The sequence below is a fragment of the Thalassophryne amazonica genome, chromosome 17, assembly GCF_902500255.1.
Source record: "Thalassophryne amazonica chromosome 17, fThaAma1.1, whole genome shotgun sequence".
In the NCBI taxonomy this organism is placed as follows: domain Eukaryota; kingdom Metazoa; phylum Chordata; class Actinopteri; order Batrachoidiformes; family Batrachoididae; genus Thalassophryne; species Thalassophryne amazonica.
The window spans coordinates 39,110,583-39,125,943 of record NC_047119.1 but is presented as its reverse complement, the minus strand read 5'-3'; the positions used below and the strand labels follow the sequence as shown (position 1 = coordinate 39,125,943).

The 15,361-nt window shown below is 43.7% G+C and overlaps 1 protein-coding gene across 1 annotated transcript in view; it reads right to left on the bottom strand.

Annotated features, from left to right (window-relative positions):
* Window positions 1-12,437: 12,437 nt before the first annotated feature.
* Window positions 12,438-15,361, bottom strand: part of LOC117530101 (matrix metalloproteinase-17-like) — a 239,263-nt gene continuing 236,339 nt past the window's right edge. Inside the window, exon 11 of the mRNA XM_034193041.1 lies at window positions 12,438-13,394. Coding sequence (XP_034048932.1) covers window positions 13,069-13,394 — 326 coding nt within the window. The 3' untranslated portion in view covers window positions 12,438-13,068. The remainder of the gene's footprint in view (window positions 13,395-15,361) is intronic.

The window sequence follows — 15,361 nt, the reverse complement described above, 5'->3', positions numbered from 1 at the left end:
ATATTCATCCTGCTGTAACCAGGTTTCTGTAAGGCAGAATAAATCAATATGTTGATCAATTATTATATAATTTACCAACAGGGACTTAGAAGAGAGAGACCTAATGTTTAATAGACCACATTTAACTGTTTTAGTCTGTGGTGCAGTTGAAGGTGCTATATTATTTTTTCTTTTTGAATTTTTATGCTTAAATAGATTTTTGCTGGTTATTGGTGGTCTGGGAGCAGACACCGTCTCTACGGGGATGGGGTAGTGAGGGGACGGCAGGGGGAGAGAAGCTGCAGAGAGGAGTGTAAGACTACAACTCTGCTTCCTGGTCCCAACCCTGGATAGTCATGGTTTGGAGGATTTAAGAAAATTGGCCAGATTTCTAGAAATGAGAGCTGCTCCATCCAAAGTGGGATGGGTGCCGTCTCTCCTAACAAGACCAGGTTTTCCCCAGAAGCTTTGCCAATTATCTATGAAGCCCACCTCATTTTTTGGACACCACTCAGACAGCCAGCAATTCAGGGAGAACATGCGGCTAAACATGTCACTCCCGGTCCGGTTGGGGAGGGGCCCAGAGAAAACTACAGAGTCCGACATTGTTTTTGCAAAGTTACACACCGATTTAATGTTAATTTTAGTGACCTCCGATTGGCGTAACCAGGTGTCATTACTGCCGACGTGAATTACAATCTTACCAAATTTACGCTTAGCCTTAGCCAGCAGTTTCAAATTTCCTTCAATGTCGCCTGCTCTGGCCCCCGGAAGACAATTGACTATGGTTGCTGGTGTCGCTAACTTCACATTTCTCAAAACAGAGTCGCCAATAACCAGAGTTTGATCCTCGGCGGGTGTGTCGCCGAGTGGGGAAAAACGGTTAGAAATGTGAACGGGTTGGCGGTGTACACGGGGCTTCTGTTTAGAACTACGCTTCCTCCTCACAGTCACCCAGTCGGCCTGCTTTCCCGGCTGCTCGGGATCTCCCAGGGGGGAACTAACGGCGGCTAAGCTACCTTGGTCCGCACCGACTACAGGGGCCTGGCTAGCTGTAGAATTTTCCACGGTGCGGAGCCGAGTCTCCAATTCGCCCAGCCTGGCCTCCAAAGCTACGAATAAGCTACACTTATTACAAGTACCATTACTGCTAAAGGAGGCCAAGGAATAACTAAACATTTCACACCCAGAGCAGAAAAGTGCAGGAGAGACAGGAGAAGCCGCCATGCTAAATCGGCTAAGAGCTAGTAGCTGCGCTAAGCTAGCGGATTCCTAAAAACACGCAAAGTGAATAATGTGTAAATAATTTAGAGGTGATTCAGCAGAAGGAGTGCTTTAGTTAAGGCACGGAAAGATTACACTGGGAAACAAATCGTAATCTAGATAACTAGATCAATCTAACTGCGCAGATTAAACAGCTAACAGATACAGAAAAACACCGCTGTGCTCCGGAACAGGAAGTGATACAATACCGCAGTGAGAGACAACCACCAGTCAAAACAACATGAACACAGTAGAACACAAATAGAACACAGTTAGAAAACAGAAAAACTGGCAGTTTATGAAAATAAGTTTTAGTTTCTCTTAAAATGCTCCTAACAAGCAGCAGTGGATGAAACATCCTTTGTGAAGATAAAATTAGTGTGACACTTGTGGATTCACATCAACCTTCAAATAAATCCTTCAAACAGTTCAATAAAAAGATCGATCACAAGCAAAACATAATTTAATTAAGGAAGAGTTCGGTGGGTCGACTCAAGTGTGAGAGCCGTGCAAAATAACAAGGACAGAAAATCTCTTCAGCATCTAGACGCTGGTGATGGTGGACACGGGAATGAAGACGTCTGTCTGAGGGGGAACACGGCAGCAGGCTGGAGGTGGAGAGCTGTGATTCATGAATTTTCAGGATATTTAAAGGGCAATACTGAGTGGTGAATGTCCTACAGAGAGCCAACTTCAAACAGCTGATTAGCAGAATTAAAAAAATGCTAAAATGACAATCCTGAGGATGTCGGTGTGCCGAGAATGAGCCAAGATGACAGTGTGGGAAAGTGGATGTGTCGGTAAGAGAAGACAAAGTCCAGACTGAACTTACTGAATTTCAGTTTCATCAGTCAGCCCCCGTGGGCACCCTTCTGTAGGATTCTAGAACCGCCCCTGCATTGCTTTTTTTCCTTTTTTAAAAACCCTGACATGCTTTTTCCACATAAAAAAGGCCCATCTGCAAGTTCACACTTTGCAAATCTACTCAATTTTTTTTTGTCACAGAATGATCAATTGGTTCTGCTTATCCCATCTGATGCCTGCAGCACTGAAAATGCAATAAATAAATAAATAAATCTTGCAAAGATGCTCCACAAGCAACAAAAGTGGAGAAAAAAAAACACACCCTAAAACAGACCAAAACTTTACATTTTTATCACAAAATCATCTCGGCTCCTATCGAACCTGAGGCTTTGGAAATGAAGCAAACGATTAAACTCATTTCATAACTAAAACCACACCTGCTCCTAATTCCCATCATTCTTGCAATTCTAAGATCAATCCTTGCAGAAATCCTACACATGTCCAGCAGGTGGCAAACAAGTCTGTGATATACAAAGCCAAACCAACTTGCTTTTTCTATTCATGTGGTGCATCAAAGTTAAACCACATCTTAATCATTTGTCCTCATTCGGAAACGCACAAATAAAAGTCTACATCTTGTTAGTGTATTAAAGAAAGTGATCATAAACAGGACAAAGGGCAGCAAAGTGACAGTGCACGTGCCTTTGGGAGCAGGTGGTCTCCTGGTGGCTGCTGCGCAGCGGCGCTTAATTAATACCACTGGAGTGTGGCAAGAGCAGGAAAGTAAAACTGCTGCTGTTAGCACAGATAACGACCGAGTGACTTTATAAACTATTCAACTTCATTTTACCTCAAAAACAGTGAAGTTTTGGCTTTGCAGAATTCTGCTTGAGTTCATCTGCAGCCTTTGGGAATCTGCAGAAGGCGTGTACACACACACACACACACACACACACACACACACACACACACACACACACACACACACACACACACACACACACACACACACACACACACACACACACACACACACACACACACACACACACACACCAGTGCACATATGTTTTCCTAACACAACAATGGTTACAGCTATTTTCTAATCTGCGCTATCGTGAGGATGAATGACTGCGGGGAGAGGGGGTGTGGTTTAGTGCTGTCTGGGGAGAGGGGGTGTGGTTTAGGGTGTGCAGCTGATGCACAGTGTGAACAGCACGTGCACCACAGGCAGTTAACCAATTATCCAGCTTCCATTTAGGGCTGTTCCACATGGGGATTTGGGAAACCAGCAGTGAGCAGCCAGAGGAGAGGCGGAACCAGGTTGGAAAAAAAACAGAATTAAGACAGAAACTCCGGCTGGTAGCTGAAAATGATTAAAGAAGCACACAGATGCTCAGGGAGAGCAAAACCTGCGACTTGTATGTTAACATGCTATATGATCCTGTGTGGTCGTGACATCTGAATGATTCCATCCAAAACTGAACCACTTTGTCTTTGACTAACACACAACATTTCCACCATAAAGTAAAGTCCCTTCGGCTGCTCCCTTGTTTGCACTCGGGGTCGCCACAGCAAATCCAAGGTGGATCTGCATGCTGAATTGGCACAGGTTTTACGCCGGATGCCCTTCCTGACGCAACTTCACATTACACAGAGAAATGTTTAACCCGTATTGGTTCCAAACGTTTGAGTTAAGCAATTTTGACTAGTGATGAGGCCTCATGAAGCAAGTTTTTTTTCTGAGCCCACTGGATGGTGGTCTGTTTCAAAAAAGTGTTCAAAGCAAGAATTTAATAGTATTTCATTGGGCGTTCTGATGAAACTTGTGGCGTCTACAAAAAGCACAACCTATTTATTTGATCCTATACCAACAAAATTGTTTAAGGACCTGTGGCCCACTCTTGGGCCGACTGCGCTGGAAATTATTAATCTTTCTTTAACTTCTGGATCTGTTCCGAAATGTTTTAAATCAGCAGTGATTAAACCATTACTTAAGAAATCTGATCTTGACCCCAGTGTATTGAAAAATTACAGGCCGATATCAAATCTATCATTCTGTTCCAAAATTTTAGAAAAGGTGGTTTCATGGCAGCTCGTAGATCACCTTACTGAGAATGATCTTTTTGAGCCGCTGCAGTCTGCTTTTAGGAAATATCACTCCACAGAGACAGTGTTCACTAAAGTAGTGAATGATCTTCTGCGAGCAATGGACTCAGACACCACTACGGTTTTGGTGTTGTTAGATCTCAGTGCTGCCTTTGATACCGTGGATCAGCATATTTTGCTCAATAGGTTGGAGAATTTTTTTGGGATTACTGGAAGTGCCCTTGCTTGGTTGACATCATTTCTGTCCAGTCGTTCTCAATGTGTCTTGTATAATGGCACTACCTCTGACCTTGCTGACATGAGATTTGGGGTTCCACAGGGATCTGTTTTAGGCCCCTTGCTTTTCTCCCTGTATGTGGCACCCCTTGGGCGTATACTGCGGAGTTTTGGGATTGCCTTTCATTGTTATGCTGATGATACTCAGTTGTACATGCCAATAACTGTGGGAAATCTTACTCCCATAAAATCCCTGGAGGACTGTCTTCTATCAGTGAGAAGTTGGATGTCTAGTAACTTCCTACTTTTAAACTTTGATAAGACTGAAATGATGGTTCTTGGTCCAGCGAGACATCGGCATCAGTTTGACCAGCTGGCGCTCAGCCTGGGTTCGTGTGTCATACGGACAAAATCAGGAACCTTGGGGTAATTTTTGATCCCACGTTGTCTTTTAACCTCCACATCAGGGATGTTACTAGGACTGCTTTTTTCCATCTGAGAAATATAGCGAGGATCCGCCCCATCCTGTCCATGGCTGATGCTGAGACCCTGATTCATGCTTTTGTTTCTTCTCGACTAGATTATTGTAATGTTCTATTTTCAGGGTTACCACAGTCCAGCATTAGGGGTCTTCAGCTGGTTCAGAACGCTGCTGCCAGACTTCTGACACGTAGCAGAAGGTCTGAACATATCACACCCATTTTGGCATCTTTGCACTGGCTCCCTGTCACTGTGAGAGCAGATTTTAAGGTTTTGCTATTGACTTATAGGGTTGTTCATGGACTGGCGCCATCTTATTTGGCTGATCTGGTGGAACTCTACGTGCCGGCCCGGGCTTTGCGGTTGCAGGATGCAGGACTTCTCTGTGTTCCCAGGGTGAAGAAGAAGTCAGCAGGTCAAAGAGCCTTTTCGTATCGTGCACCCACCCTGTGGAACAGTCTTCCTGTGACCGTGAGGCAGTCTGAGTCCGTGGACATTTTTAAGTCAAGACTCAAAACCTATTTTTATTCTCTTTCTTATGGATAGTTTTTATTTTTATTTGTTTTATTATTTTACTTCTGTTTTTATTTATGTATTTGAATTTTTTTTATTCATTTCTAATTATTTATTCAATTTTATGTTGACTTGTTTTATGTAAGGCACCTTGAGACGGCTTTTGCTGTGATTTGGCACATTATAAGCTAATTAAATTAAATTAAATTAAAGCACATAGCACTTCAGTTTGGTTTGAATGAATCTTTTTTAAAGGTAGCACCATCTAGTGGGCTCAGAAAAAAAAAAACAGCAAATGATTTAAAGTATTGGACTAAACATTTGACTTTAACCTTTGATTCACTTTGTCCTTGGCTGGCCTTCAACCCTTCCACCAAGTTTGGTCCAAATTGGTTGAAAACTCTTCAAGCTATTTTGTTCAAACATGTAGGAATGGATGCACTTACATGAACAATAATATCCCCCACAGCCAACCCAGTGCCATCAGGTCAGTCTGTCAATCATTTCAGTGAGTCTGCTCACGATCACTCCTCAAAAACATCTTAAACTTGGAGGGCCCTCAGAATGCAGGCCTACAGAGTTTTTCTAACCACATTTCTACTGAACAGTGACTGAATTAACATCCCCCCTTATGACAATGCAACTGGATCCAAACTTCTGCATAAAATCCTCCACATTCATAAATATTATCACTATAAATGTACCTGATTTCTTTTCCCATTAAACAAGATCCAAGTAATATATCCTGAGAAATTACTGAAAATGTAAATAGCAGAAAAAAATGTGTTTGGCAAGTTGTTTGTTGGCTCATTAGCGAAACAAACAGGCTACCTCACACCTGACACCCCAAATTAGAAATACCTCTCATGTTCTTCCCACTGAAATCACTGCTACTTTTACATCTTTTGATTCTGCATTATAATCTTCTGAATTCCCTAATGATGCCTCCAAAATGAAGAAGTTTCTCAGCGGTCTTAAGTATCCTATCATTGATCCTAATTTGGCAGAGCAGTTGGACGCACCACTTTCTTTGGACGAAATCTTAAAATCAATCACAGCAATACAATCTAATAAAACACCTGGTCCTGATGGGTTTCCAGTCAAATTTTATAAGGTATTTAATGGAAAATTAGCTCCTTTACCATTATCTGTGTTCAAAGAATCTTTGGAGCAGGGTTCATTACCACTGATGCTAAGACAAGCATCTTTGACTCTCCTCCTCAAGAAAGACTTCATTACCACTGATGCTAAGACAAGCATCTTTGACTCTCCTCCTCAAGAAAGACAAAGGTTCTACTTCTTGGGGCTCTTACAGACCTTTGTCTCTGCTTAACGCAGATGTGAAGGTGTTGGCTAAAGTAATTGCATCTCATTTGGAAATTGTGTTGCCTCGTATTATTTCCGAGAGTAAAATTGCTTTATTAAAGGATGACAAATTTTTTTTTTTTTAATATTTGTACTCTTTTTAATGTTATTTATGCTAAACAATCATCTGTTCTCGCTGAGATTGTAATTTCCTTGGATGCAGAGAAAGCATTCAACAGAGTCGAGTGAAAATACCTTTTTGCAGTACTGGGGAAATTTGGTTTTGGATAGAAATTCATCTCTTGGATTCGTCTTCTCTATATATCCCCCCAAGCTAGTGTTCATACTAAAGTATATTTATTTGGACTACTTTGCCCTAAAACGTGGTACGTGGCAGGGTTACCATCTCTCACCTTTGCTATTACTATTGAACCTTTGGCTATCTCTTTGCGATCCTCCCCTTTATTTAATAATATATTGAGCAATGGTTCAGAATATAAAGTATGGCTGTATGCTGACGATCTTTTATTCTATATTTGCAATCCTGTAACTTCCATTCCTGCCATCTTTAAAATTCTGGAGGATTTTGGTTGTTTTTCTGGGTATAAAATAAACATGGGGAAAAGTGAATGCTTTCCAGTTAACAAGGCCGCACTGAAGATTGATGAGCCTATTGTTGTGTGGGCCGCCAGAAGAGGAGGTACTGCTGGCCCACCTCCAGAGGGCGCCCTGCCTGAAGTGCGGGCTTCAGGCACGAGAGGGCGCTGCCGCCACAGACACAGCCGGGGTTGACAGCTGTCCCTCATCAACTCATGACAGCTGTCACCCATCTCCACTTCATCAATCCACTCCATAAAAGCCGGACGTCATCTCCACCTCGCTGCCGAGATATCATCTACCTGTGAAGGTAATATTCTCTGCTGTATCCAAACTGTGACTTACGTCTGATCTGTTTTGCAGCCGTTTTTCCTGTGGTGCACTCTGCTGGGTTGGCATTTAGTGAGAGAAGCGACGTCTTCGCCTCTCACTCCTTCCAGATAAGTGATTTAACAGGAGCTGCACGAGGTGTGATTAGAGGTGGAGGTGACTTTCCACCTTCTGACTGTTTTTGTTACTGGGTGCGCACACACCCACATCTCACTGTTTGTGCTCCTCGCCAGCAGTACCAGATCCGACAATCGGGGACGGTGATCACCTGGGAATTCGGGACTTGGCGGCTCCAGTATTCACCAGGTTCAGTGGCGGCGGAAATCGTGTGGTTCCGGCTCTTCTCAGGACAGACGTCTTCTATCCTCAAGCCTGCCCACACGTCACCTTTGTGTATTGACTGCTGTCAGATTCTGAGATTGTCTGTATAATCGTTGTGCACATTCACAACATTGTTACCTTTTGGCTCATCTATTGACCGTTCATTTGTGCCCCCTGTTGTGGGTCCGTGTCACTACACTTTCCCCAACAGGATATCTCGGCCAATGTCATGGATCCCGAGGGGCGTCAACCATCTGTTGGACAGCCAATGGAAGAGCAGGGTGCACAGGCGTCGGCTGGAGGCGTGATTGGTGAGTTGCAGCACATCCTCACTGCCTTTACCGCTCGGATGGACCTGATGACCGAGCAAAACGTCATCCTTAATGGCAGGATGGAGGCTCTCACCGCGCAGGTGGAAGCGCGCGCTCAGGGCGCTGCTGCAGCTCCTCCTCCTGCCAACCGAATACAGTGCCGAATACAGACATTCCACTGGTCATTCAACGACCCCCCCCACCATCCCCTGAAGCATACATAAGCCCCCCAGAGCCGTACGGAGGTTGCGTGGAGACGTGCGCGGACTTTCTTATGCAGTGTTCACTCGTCTTTGCACAACGTCCCGTGATGTACGCGTCTGACGCCAGCAAGGTGGCTTACGTGATTAATTTGCTTCGGGGTGAGGCACGCGCTTGGGCTACAGCGCTTTGGGAGCAAAGTTCACGGCTCCTTGCCTCTTATACTGGGTTTGTGAGGGAGCTCAGAACTGTTTTTGATCACCCTAACAGAGGCGAAACCGCGTCTACCGTGCTGCTGTCAATGAGACAGGGGCGCCGGAGCGCAGCCGAATATGCAGTCGACTTCCGCATCACAGCTGCGAGATCCGGCTGGAATATGACTGCGCTCCGCGCTGCCTTCATAAACGGACTGTCGTCGGTCCTGAAGGAGCACCTGGTGGCTAAGGAGGAACCGCGGGATTTGGCTGAGCTTATCGATTTGGTTATACGATTGGACAATCGGTTAGAAGAACGCCGACGGGAGCGAGGCGAAGGGCGTTGTAAGGCACAAACCGTCCCTCTTCCTCCCGGGTCCGAAAGGGAGCCGTCTTCCCCATGCTCCACAGCCACAGCGCTCCGTGTGGCTACAGCTCCCCCTGCTGACGATGCTAGGGACACGAGCAGGGCCACATTCAGACAGAGGAGGCTGGTCCGCGGGGAGTGCTTTGTCTGCGGCTCGAGTGAGCATCAGCAGAGAGACTGCCTCAAACGGTCAAAACACAAATGCCCGCCCTTAGAGACTGGGCTGAGGGGTGGTCAAAACATTCACGTGGGTCATACACATCTGTCAACACGACTCCCAGTTAAAATCCTGAGCGGGGATTTAACCCTTCAAGCCCCAGCACTGGTGGACACGGGGTCAGAAGGGAATCTGCTGGATAGCAGATGGGCAAGGGAGGTGGGGCTCCCTCTGGTGGCGCTTTCTTCACCAGTGAAGGTGCGAGCACTAGATGGCACTTTTCTCCCTTTTATCACACACAAGACACTACCTATAACCCTGGTAGTGTCTGGGAATCACCGGGAGGAGACTGAGTTTTTTGTAACTCCTTCTACCTCCCGTGTGATTTTGGGCTTCCCATGGATGATTAAACACAATCCCCGGATTGATTGGCCGTCTGGGGTTGTGACTCAGTGGAGCGAAACCTGCCACCGGAATTGTTTAGGATCCTTGGTTCCTCCCGGTGTAAATGCTAATGAGGAGGTTAAAGTCCCTCCCAATCTGACGGCGGTGCTGGTTGAGTACCACGACCTTGCTGACGTCTTCAGCAAGGATCTGGCGCTCACCCTTCCCCCGCACCGTCCGTACGATCCACTGTTACAGGAGTTTTTTTCATGGAAAGAAAAGCGGAGGGACACGCCACAGAGCCGTTCATTACGCGGCACAAAACCACCTCCGTGTTGGTCTCACAGGATGGCTTTGAGATGGCTTTCAGACAGCTGTCGGTGGGTTTTCAGTCGTGTGACTAACCGAGAAATTGTGCATGAGCTGGACATGCCAGAACGTGTCCTGTGAGGCTTCATCACGGCGTTGCTTTGTGCCATGCGGCTCCACCGCGACGCGCAGAATTCCTCCGCTCCTCTTTCCATGACAAAAATTCCTGTAACAGTGGAATGTGCCGTTCATTTCTAAACTGGACGCTGTCTTGATCCGGTATGTCGTCTGACTAGCACAGGAATTGTGAAAAGACGTGGACATCAGCACTTTTTCGGCACATTGAGACAGACGTGCGGAGGAATTCTGCGCGTTGCGGTGGAGCCGCATGGTGCAAAGCAACACTGTGATGAAGCCTCACAGGACATGTTGGGGCATGTCCAGCTCATGCTCAATTTCTCGGATAATCACACGACTGAAAAGCAACCGACAGCTGTCTGAAAGCCATCTCAAAGCCATCCTGTGAGACCAACATGGAGGTGGTTTTGTGCCGCGTAATGAACGGCTCCGTGGCGCATCCCTCCGCTTTTCTTTCCATGAAAAAAACTCCTGTAACAGTGGAATGTGCCGGCGACGTCGACGACGTCCCGGATCAACAAAGCCTTCACGTTGGAAATGATCTGGTTGTTTCAGCGGGGTGTGAGCCTGTCGATCGGCGCTCTCAGCAGTTGTGGGCCGTCCTTAAAGCGGCAGTAACATTCCTTAATCTGTGTAATCACCACAAAAAAGTCCCTGAAAGCCATATTAATTTTCCGAACGGTGTCCACCTGGAGGTCTCTCACAGTTTCTGGAAAAAAATTGATGCAGCAAAGCTCCAAATCGTTCAGACATTTATTCGCAATAAAAAAAAACGACGAGAGGGGTGGACCAGTGCTCACACAAAGCCTGCTCACAGGCGAATGACGCAACCGACAGGCGTGAAAAAACTCACGCATGCACACAAAGGTTCAAGCTTGGCTGATGCAATCACATGTGATTCAAATCCATATGGTTTTTGCAAAAAATAAAAAGGTTGGATACTTTTTGGACAGACCTCATATGACAGCTATCATGGCTCTCCTTGTCATTTGTCCAAACCAACATATTTTTTTTGGCTTAGTTACTTTGGTATTATGTCAAAAATTCTTGGAATCACTCTGCAGCCGTGCCCATATATTACATTATATTGCCTATATGTGGGATCCCTGATAACTCATTTACATTAACCTTCATACAGAAGGATATTGCAGCATTTGCATTATTGAAAGTGAGATGGACTGTGTAGTTACACTGGAATTCAGCAAATTATCCCTCTATCGCTCAATGGTTAAAGGAATCCATGTTTTTTTATTTATAAAATTTAAGTATATCAATATAGACCGAGAGGATCCTCTGGGAAGTTTTTTCATAAATGGCAACCTGTTATATCTCATTTTATGGAACTACACGTGTTGCGTGATTGAACTCTCATTTGCCACTGTTCACCACTGTTTTTACAGAATTATGGGCTGCTCTGACTAAGCCGGGGGTGGGGTGGGGTGGGGTGGGTCAGGGGGCGTTCCTTGTGTGTTTTTGATTTGGTTCAGTTTTTATTTAAACTACTCTTTGGAATTTATGATGGCTGATTTTGCACATTGCTTTTGTTTTTGATCTTTCTCTGCCTCTCTTCCACCATATAGGTGTGTCTTTTTTTCATTGTACATTTAAAATAGAATATTAAAAAATAGATTTTCGTATTGTATTGTCAAATTGTTAGTCTCTCTCTCTCTCTCTCTCTCTCTCTCTCTCAAAAAAAAAAAAAAAAAAAAATAATAATAATAAAATTAATGTCCCCCCCTCTGCCAAGTCTCATCTAAATTGGGATTTTTGCATAATGCTATTGACAGACTGAAACATAACCTCTTTGGCAAATATAAATATTCGAGTTCCAGGATGGCTGCGTGTAGATCAGCAGGTTGTCCTTCAGCAGAAGTCAATGATTCCATCCTGGAACACTTTACTATAAATGCTCATCTGTACGTTCAAGTGTCCTTGAGCAAGACGATAAACTCCAAATTGCTTGTGGTTTCCAGCAAAGACAAAAACTTCACCAGAAAGTGAAACTGAGCCGACACCCTAAGATCAAATCAAACATAAGGGAGAAAAACCAAAGTGTGAGATTTGTACCCGACAAACAATCAATCAATCAATGTATTAATCGAGTAAAGGCTTCGTTCATCACCTGCTTCATTTTGATCTTGGAATAAGTTGATTCTGAGCTGGTGAATAATTTTTTCCGTAATTTACCTTTTAAAGAAACACATACCTCATCCGGTGCCAACCGCGCCTGTTCATTAAGTGCTTCAAAGCGGCCGTTCGGTCTGATCGAATGTGGTTTGCATTCCTTTGGGCAACAAGGAAAAAACCGAAAAAAAAAAAAAAAACCCCAAAAAACTATGCTTCAGGGACCAGGTCCTATTTGGAGTCTGCAAGCTGTCGCATTACTTTCATCTGATGTCTAACACTGGCCTTTGTTAAAAAAAAGAAAGAAAAAGACAATACTCAGCCTTGCAACAGAGTCACATGACCACGTTTAGCCAATACAGTGTGATTATATTTGTTTTTGAAATTTTCTACAAAAATATTTTACATTAGAAAACATCTTAAAAGACAAATTTCACTTGACTTTGTGATAACTGCAGAAGCTTCCAACTCAAATAGTTACCGATATTCATAGTGCAGGTAAATACATCTTACAGCAAGGGAGTCCAAGTCCTGCTGTGGCTGATGATGTCATAAAAGTCTTCTGGATCAAAGCAATGTCCAACAGAATCAGTCCTGCATTTAATTTTTTAAAAAAGCAAACAGGCACTGCAAAGAGACACACCTGCATCAGCGGTGAAGATGAAGAACACACAGCAACACGGACGCAAGGATTCCCTGACTGAGTTAAACATTTTAAGCAAGAAATCCGACAGACCCGCTAAATATCTCAGACTGGTAGCCTAGACTGTGGTCCATCAGAAACACATTAGTCCTGCTGGTTCATGATGTTTGGTTTGATGAGAATATTAATAAAATACTTGCTGTAGTTTTGTAAAACACGCAACAGTCTGTGTCCGATGTTGATAGAAATAAATAAAAGTTGAGTTAAAAAAGAACTTCCAGTCCACAGGTCCTCCACCAATCAGTTTGTCCCATGCTTTGGCATCATAGCAGTTCAGAGCGGAGAACCAATGAGAGTGTCCAGAGTGGCGGCAGCAGCCAGAGAGGAAACAGTGAGGGGCGCGCACCTAAAGGCGAGGCGGTGTCAGAGGTGCAGGAGCACACCTCGTAACCGTTCTCGGCGTGGTCCAGGTGACGATGCACATTGACTCTTGTCTCTCCACTTTTGGGTTGGGCGTCAGGAGAATCCGACTGCATCTCGGTGCACAGCAGCCAGTCCTTAGCGATGAGCCGGGGGAATCCCGCCTCTGCCTCCATATCACTGCCCGGCACGCGCCAATACTCCTTACCCTTGAAGAAATAGGAGGAGCCTGAAGAATAGAACAGGACAAAGCACATGGAGATCAGCCAGAAGCACAGAACAGAGGAGCTCAATCTGGAAGCTCTCAATCCACCTATTGAAATGAATCCAATCAGATTTTACCACCTGTCAAACACGTTTTATGAACATCTGTTAATTGGTAAAATTGTCTGGAATTCGATTTGCTCATCTTTAATGTTCTCATGCCAACACTGGTCCTGGTTTAACATTTTTCTAACTAATCGTACAGTTACACTATAATCTTCCTAATAACAGCTGTGGGTTTCACACCAGTGTCTTTTTCCATCACATTTTGGAACAAGCTGACAAACTTGCACAGATGTTTTCCCTCAAATTAAAAATTTCAACAGCACACTCGCACTTAAAACCTGCAGGCGTAAAGCAGCCATTCAATCAGCCTCTGCACTTAAAATTCAAACAGATTAACAAGAAACTGGTGAATGCATCAAAATAAAAGGATGTTCACTGATGCATTCTGGAGAGCAATCAAACAAATGTATCTCTTTTTAAAGTGTTTTATTTCATGCTGGTTTTCCTACACTGTCCTTTTGCCAGGATGCAAAATCTTCCATCCATTTTCTATTCCAATTAAGGGTTACGGCAGTACTCCTATCCCAGCAGTCATAGGGCGTGAGGCGAGGTACACCCTGGACAGGACACCAGTCTGTCACAGGGCCACTTATAGACAGACAGACACATTCACACCTACGGACAAATTTAATGCATCCAGTCCACCTAACCTGCATGTCATTGGACGTGGGAGGAAGCCGGAGCACCCAGAGGGAACCCACACAAACACAGGGAGAACATACAGACTCCACACAGAAAGACCACAGGTGGAAATTGATCCCATGACCTTCTTGCTATGAGGCAACAGTGCTAACCACTAAGGCATTGTGTTGCCAGGTACAAAATCAGTGCAACTTAAAAACATTCAGTAGTGCACACATCTCTTCCTTTAATCCTGATTGCAATCTTTTGTCTTGATAGCTGTACTTTGATGCTGATTACTGAACTTTGACCCTGATGTCTAAACTTTGATCCTGTTCTTGATGCAGTTCACTGCTCTTTTATTCTCATCACAAAACTTTGATCCTTAATGCTGAAGTTTCATCCTAATTATGAATTTTAATCATGAATGGAGACCTTTTATCTCTAATCAATGGCCTTTGATTATAATAACTAAACTTTGATCTGTAATCCAGAACTTTGATCTTAATCATGACCTTTAATATTATATCACAATTATTGAACTTTGATGATGATTGCTGATCTTTGATCCCTATCACTGGACTTAATGCTAGCCTTTGATCCTTAATCATGACCTTTGATAGTGATTCCCAACTTCAGATCCACTATGTAACAAATTTTTATTTTTGTTTTGTTCCTGGGTTCACAGTGTGTTTTCCTAACCTGTTATGCCTTAAATAAATAAAAAATAGCGGTTATTCCACAGAAACTTTGCTTCTGTGATCAGGACAATGATATTTTGAAATTTGTCTGTTTTCAAGAATATTCTCGATTCACCTTCACTACTACTGAGTAGTCTTCTAGAATATTCTTTAACCGCTAGAACTGTCCAGAATTTTCTAGAAGTTTCCAGAATTATCTAGAAATTTCAAGAAACTTTTAGAACTTTCTAGAACGTTAAAAAAAATAAAATCAAAGTTTGTGCTGAATGTAGTCATTTTTCCATAGACTTTAGACATAAGCAGTTGAAATATAACACTTAAAAGCCAGGAACAAAAATTGTTACATAGTGTAATCAAAAACCTTTGCTACTGACCACTGATCTTTCATTCCTGATTACAGATCAAACAGTAGATCTTGGAATATCTTTGTTCCAGAACACTGGATTTTGAATCCTGATGGGCCTAAAGTGCAATAAAAGTGGTAAAAAATTTTCTGGAGCCATCATTTGTTTTGGATCTACACTAAAATATATTGGGTCCTTTC